The 6,480-nt window shown below is 41.7% G+C and overlaps 1 protein-coding gene across 1 annotated transcript in view; it reads right to left on the bottom strand.

The window, feature by feature from the left end:
- Window positions 1-5,880, bottom strand: part of LOC118420734 (WD repeat-containing protein 38-like) — a 15,278-nt gene extending 9,398 nt beyond the window's left edge. The window contains exons 1-7 of the mRNA XM_035827688.1: window positions 5,720-5,880; window positions 4,944-5,064; window positions 3,862-3,978; window positions 2,928-3,025; window positions 2,017-2,097; window positions 943-1,071; window positions 49-198 (exon numbers count right to left, since the gene is read on the bottom strand). Coding sequence (XP_035683581.1) covers window positions 49-198; window positions 943-1,071; window positions 2,017-2,097; window positions 2,928-3,025; window positions 3,862-3,978; window positions 4,944-5,064; window positions 5,720-5,782 — 759 coding nt within the window. The 5' untranslated portion in view covers window positions 5,783-5,880. The remainder of the gene's footprint in view (window positions 1-48; window positions 199-942; window positions 1,072-2,016; window positions 2,098-2,927; window positions 3,026-3,861; window positions 3,979-4,943; window positions 5,065-5,719) is intronic.
- Between the last annotated feature and the right edge of the window lie 600 nt (window positions 5,881-6,480).

The following is a 6,480-nucleotide window of genomic DNA, read 5'->3' as shown; positions in this document are numbered from 1 at the left end:
ACTGCCAAGCACCTTTGACCTTGTAACATAGTGTGAGAATTTGCTTACCGTTTCATCCTCCGCAGCAGAAGCCAGGTACAGACTGTCCATGGAGAAGGCCAGAGCCTTGACCCAGCCCGTGTGTCCAGACAGCACAAACAGGAGGGTGCTGGTGTCAGGGTTCCACAGACGCACTGTCTTATCCCAGGAACCGCTCGCCTACGGGCAAGAGAATCATAAACTTAACTTGAAAGCTCATCTGTGTTGGTAGAAGTCATTATTGAATTAGTTTAACACTGTAATATCCAACACAAAAATTGGACTCACCCAAATTTTTGACTGAACAGCACCAGTCTTTGTCAAAGAATGAACAATCCACTGCTGCTGAGACGCCACGTTATGCAGATAGAACACGTGACACAGTAAGCAGTGGATCATAGGTTGCAGGAAGTTAAAATCTTGGACATAGAGCCAAACTTTTTTGCTAGAGGGATCAAAGAAGCCATCTACATCAGGGCTTTACAACCATCCCTGAACAGAGACGAGGGCGCCTTACTGTAGCAATACTGGAGCATTACTGTAGCAATACTGGAGCATTACTGTAGCAATACTGTAGCATTACTGTAGCAATACTGTAGCATTACTGTAGCAATACTGTATCATTACTGGGGCATTACTGGAGCATTACTGCAACGTTACTGTAGCATTACTGTAGCAATACTGTAGCATTGCTGTAGCAATACTGTAGCATTACTGTAGCAATACTGGATCATTACTGTAGCATTACTGGAGCATTACTGGAACATTACTAGAGTATTACTGGAGCATTACCGGAACATTACTTGTGTATTACTGGAGCATTACTGGACATTTATAACTGTAGCAATACTGTAGCATTACAGTAGCATTACTGCAGAATTACTGGAGCATTACTGCAGCATTACTGGAGCATTACGTACGTACCAGGAAGCCTAGTCTGGCGAACACCACAGCGTGCACATTACTGGTGTGACCACGTAAGATCTTCACTTTCTCATCCGCAATGGGACTGACAGGCCACACTCTGACTGTGTAGTCCCACGAACCAGTTGCCTGATGAGGGAAAAGGCAAAGAATGGTATAATTTTGTTGTACCGAAGAGGATTATAAAATGTATATTTGTGCAGATGTCAACAAATGTATATTATCATTATAATAACTGAATAACACCAATATTGCTGAATATAATCAGAAGACATTGTATTCTGCTGTCATTAAAAGTTACAGTTATTTAGTAATGAATTGAGTATAATCATATATCATGATAACACTAATTTGATTTCTCAGATTAAAAAAGATTATTGCTCAATTGAAATATCAAAAAGAAACGGTTTGGGGAGAAAGTCAGTCTCACTCTGGACTTTGGTGCACACAGTTACAGAGAGTGAACAGAGTCAGATGCAAGTTTTCACCTTCTGTTTACAACATGTGCTCCTGGTGAAATGGTACATAAAGTGTTTGCAGGGCTTGAAATACTTTTTTCTGCATACCTTGACTGGTGCAGGTAACAATGAAAATTCCCTGCACCAGACAACTTTTACCTGCACCACTCTGAATATAGGAGGTATGGATCGTACTAAAATTGTTTTGAAACCATTGCTATTTTTTCTTTTATACTTCATAGGTGGTAAGAGTCCATGCAGCTAATAACAATCCAAGTACACCTACATCATATGACATTTATGTATAAAACACAGTACACAGACCAGTGCAGGTTTGGTGCAGGTATACACCAGAAATACCTGCACAGCTCCAATTTTACCTGCACTAACCTGCATATGCAGGTGGCATTTCGAGCCCTGATAACCTATTTGCCAGTGAATTTCGTGCAATTATCTGGCTGGTGCAATAATGCGAAATTACCCAGCTTGACTGCACCGGTTTGAGATTTTGGGATTCCGTACAGTTAACAGAAGTGTGCGTTACTCCGTTGTGTAATTAACTGGCTACTACTGTATAACCCAGGAGTAGCCACTACTACTACACAGTATTACTTACCACATGCTTGTCCTTGTAGTCAAAGTCACATGACTGCACCAGACTGCTGTGTCCACTCAATATTCTCAAAACACAGCCTTGCTGAGAACACACAAGTCACATACAAAACGGTAAGGTAAATGAATGAATGTTACATTTTCCTATGCAAATTAGGAGCCGAACATTTACAAATATCTGGCAGTGGCAGTAGAATGTTTTATTTCTCTAAAATGACTGACAAGTGGCCTTAGGGCTGAACAGGGCTCAAAATACCACCTGCATATGCAGGTTAGTGCAGGTAAAATTGGAGCCGTGCAGGTATCTCTGGTGTCTACCTACACCTAACCTGCACTGGTCCATGTACTGGGTTTTATACATAAATGTCCTATGATGTACTAGGTGTATGTGGATTGTTACTAGCAGCATTGGCTGTTACAACCTATTAGGTATAAAAGAAAACATAGCAACGGTTCATCAACAGTTTTAGTATATATATATGACTTCCTAAAATCAACGTAAAATTTGTCTGGTGCTGAGGTAATTTGCAATGTTACCTGCACCAGTGCAGGTATGCAGGAAAAAAGTATTTAGAGCCCTGATGGATTATATTGTTACATTCTCTGATGCAGATCAAAAGCTGAACATTCACTTGTCAAATATCTGGTAGTGGCAGTAGAATCGTTAATTTATAAAAAGACTGCCAAGTTGTGGCCTTAGTGTTGAGGTATCAGGTTTGTTTACATCTGCAAAACTTTAAGAAAGAGTCAATATATAATTAAAAAGACAATTTTGCAGAAGCATACTTTATTTTAAAAAATGTGAAGATTCCTTTTTCACACGATATATTTTTGTGTTGATCAAAGCTTAGGAGTGCATTAACAAGGATAATGTGTGTATCCTGTGATCAACTACTGCAGATTTGGGTGTCATACCTGTACATCCCACATGATGGCGCTGCAGTCCCATGACCCAGAACACAGTTTCGTACAGTCAGGAGAGAAGACAACCATCTCCACACTCTTGGTATGACCTGGGGAAAACAATGCAGTTCAAAATGATCTGATATCAATTCTTGTAGGACTTAGGTTGGGTGGATGTCCTTGTAGCTCAAGTAGTAGCAGCCTCACAGTTATAATAAAAGCTCCTGGTTCCAATTAACTGGGAGACTGGCCCAGTTCAAATCCAGGGCACCTGGCATCTCAGTTGGGTCTGTACCCATCTTACAGAAGGGACATAAAATGGGGGTCCCCTAGGCCCGTTTTAGCTGGTACCTCCAGCATGTTAAGGGGAAACAGTTAAAAATGTAGCAACCCCTCCATATAAAAAAATACCCTGCTACAGCAAGGAAACTTGAGGCCTTATATGCCAATGAGGCTCTGTAACACACACACACACACACACACATTTGCATATGATATATATATACAGACTCACACACATACACATGCATATAATATATATATATATACAGACTCACACAAATACACAAGCATAGATGGACAAACACACAGTGACATACATACGCATGCATACAGACAGCACACGCACATGAACACGCACACACACACACGCCAACACACACACACACACACACACACACATATTTATGTTATCACACACTCACTCACTCACTCACTCACTCACTCACTCACTCACTCACTCCCCGGTCTAATGTCTGTTATTCCCCATCCTGTGGGGGTTAGACGTGCTTGCACGTTGATGAATACAACTACTGGTAACAGATTTTGCTTGCTTCAAATTTCTGAGGCAAGCCCTTAGTCCTAGATGGCTTTAATTTTACTACTAGTAATGCTCAGAATTCTAACTCTAAGTCGGTGTGTATTTAGCTGTAGGTCTGAACCTGACCTTGTAGGACATGTATACAGTCCCCTGTCCTGGTCTGCCACACCCGCACCGTGGTATCATAGGAAGCCGTGGCAAACATCTTACTGTCGTTTGAGAAGGCACAACTCTTCACTGCACCTGTGGAGACAAATTTAAAAACAGTAATGTATGTAAACTATGTACTTAGGCCACAGCAATTTTATTTGTGCATAATTGTTTCTCGGATTTCCCAACCCTATTTTTTTCGATTTGGAAAAAAAAAACTTTTCCTGCAGTGACGTACTTTCGGCATTCAAAAGGACGCACAAACATGCTGCAAACGAACCCTTTGATTTCTTGGGTCCCTCAATAAATCAGCACAGGATAGAGCCACTAACGGTTTTCTGTCAGTAATTTTTGAACGCATGAGGTCACCGAGAGAATTGAATCTGATTCGCCCATTTACAAATCAGAACCTGATTCGAACAAGTGCCGATATCTCCGGAAGTGTTCAGGACTCATTGGTCATGTTCATGTGCATTCCGAAATTTTGAAATAATGGCAGCCCCAGTGTCACGGGCAGCGCTCAGATTTTCAATAAGATCTCATCACCCAACCGCATCTCATCTTTGCTCAATGAAGGTCAATATGCAAAGAGATAGCATTTTTTAATGTTGCCGTGTGTGAAAAAGACTTTGAAAATTTGAAAAAATCGCTCTGGGTCCCTTTAACGGTGCACACCCCAGTTCTTCCACGACAGGGGTCCGAGGTAGTGCGCGACAAAAAAGTGACGAAAGGCTTCCTTTCCGAACCCAAAGAGAAGGTCTATGTTAGAGTTGAGATTTCTCATTATTTCCTGCGAAATGACATTAAACGGTTACATGGCTGAAAAGCGTAGGAAATGGTGTGTTTTTGGTGCAAATTGTGTTTTGGTCCGCGCCTTACTTCCGGGATATTCCTACGCCTGAATGTAAACAGGCCGGTGACCTAGATTGACTTCTGAAGCGCTACATGTTAAGCCAAGTTGCAATGCCGCGCGTCTTGGATGATTAAAAAAACTGTAGTACTAGAATTTTCTTCATAATTGGCTGCTGAAGTAGCTGCAGTACATTTTGTCTGCCTACCTTGGTGTCCCCTGAGTTTACAGACCATCTTGGTGGAGACAGTGTTCCAGACTCGCACCAAACAGTCATCACATCCTGTCACCATGATCTCCCAGTCTGGCGAGAAGGCACAACAGTTCACCTAAAGGTCAAAAGTAAAAATAATGTTACAGTAATAAAAAAGTCACGTCACATATTATGCAAATGTGTACAAATACTGTGACCATCAGACCAGATCGCTGCAAAGCAGATTCGCCATCTAGCTGCCAACAAAAGGTCTTGGAAGAAACTTACAGTCGCCTGCCCCGCAGCTGACCGATGATGATGATGATAATGTCCAAAAGTGTGGAAAACTAACATGTATAATGGTATATTGGAAATCACGGAAACACACACAGACAGAACACATAATTTTTAGCTTTAAAAAATTCCATTGGGGTCAATGCATACTCTTGGAGCCCATAAAAGGTAGCCTGGCTACCATGCAGGCCACCCTGCTGGGCCCAAGCTTTCCACAAACCCAATTCATTCGCTTGAAAAGATATAGAAAACACCGTCTACAGAAATGTTTAGGACTTCTCTTAACCTCTTTTATAGTCAGAACTTAGCAGCTATTCACTACAGCACGCCGTATGATGATTGCAAACAATTGGCAAGCGACTGAAAATACATTTTTGGCGGCTATATTCTTATCCGCCCCCCTCCCCTCTCGAAACTTCCCGTGGCCATGGATACGTCCCACAGTTTCTAACGTCAACGTTCTCACCACAAACCTAGCCGCGATATCGCGCACTCACCTCATCTTTGTGGCCCGAGAACTCCTTCAGGTTGACATGGGAATAGTTTTCGTCGTCAAACATGGTAACGGGACAAATTATGTCACAATTTCACAACAGACGGGACTTGTTGCATGCCTGAGGGGTGAAAATAAAAGTTGGTGCAGTCGGTGCAGTTACGGCATCTAGCGGTTGATTTACAAAGTGCAGGCACTGGGTAACGTTACTAGTACATTGTACTGTTCTTGGGGCCACAACAATTAAATTTTATGGATGGCATCCACTGCAGACTGCAAAAATAGTGAGATAGGGCGAAAAAAAGACAAGATGGCTACATTTTCAAACAGAGTTCCATGACCCCATACCTTCGCAAATGTTTGTTCATCACGAATTATGCAAATAAGGTCATTATTTGCATGAATAATATTAGTTGATCACCCCCAAACAATAGCTTGACTATGTTCTGGGTCTGTCTGTAGGTCAACAGCATATAACTGGAGAAATTGTAGATGGTGATATTTGGTAGTTGTGTAGCGGTTGTGGAAAGGTAAGTCAAGGTCGAAAATAACCGGTTTACCTGGCGTTTTTCTTACGGTACTGCAGCGAGCTTTGTATTTTTGTGCGCCTGTTTGTGTACAGCATCATAGCAAGGAGGTTGAAAAAAGGACTCGAGAAGATGCTCTATATCATACTTTTCGTTCCCGGAAACTATGTAGCAAGTCTCATACTGTACTGTACCACACAAATTATGAGCTAAGATCCGCTTTATGTAAAATGAGGAT

This window comes from Branchiostoma floridae, chromosome 8 (assembly GCF_000003815.2).
Source record: "Branchiostoma floridae strain S238N-H82 chromosome 8, Bfl_VNyyK, whole genome shotgun sequence".
Classification (NCBI taxonomy): Eukaryota; Metazoa; Chordata; class Leptocardii; order Amphioxiformes; family Branchiostomatidae; genus Branchiostoma; species Branchiostoma floridae.
Note: the sequence above shows the minus strand (reverse complement) of the source record. Positions and strands in the feature narration are given on the sequence as shown.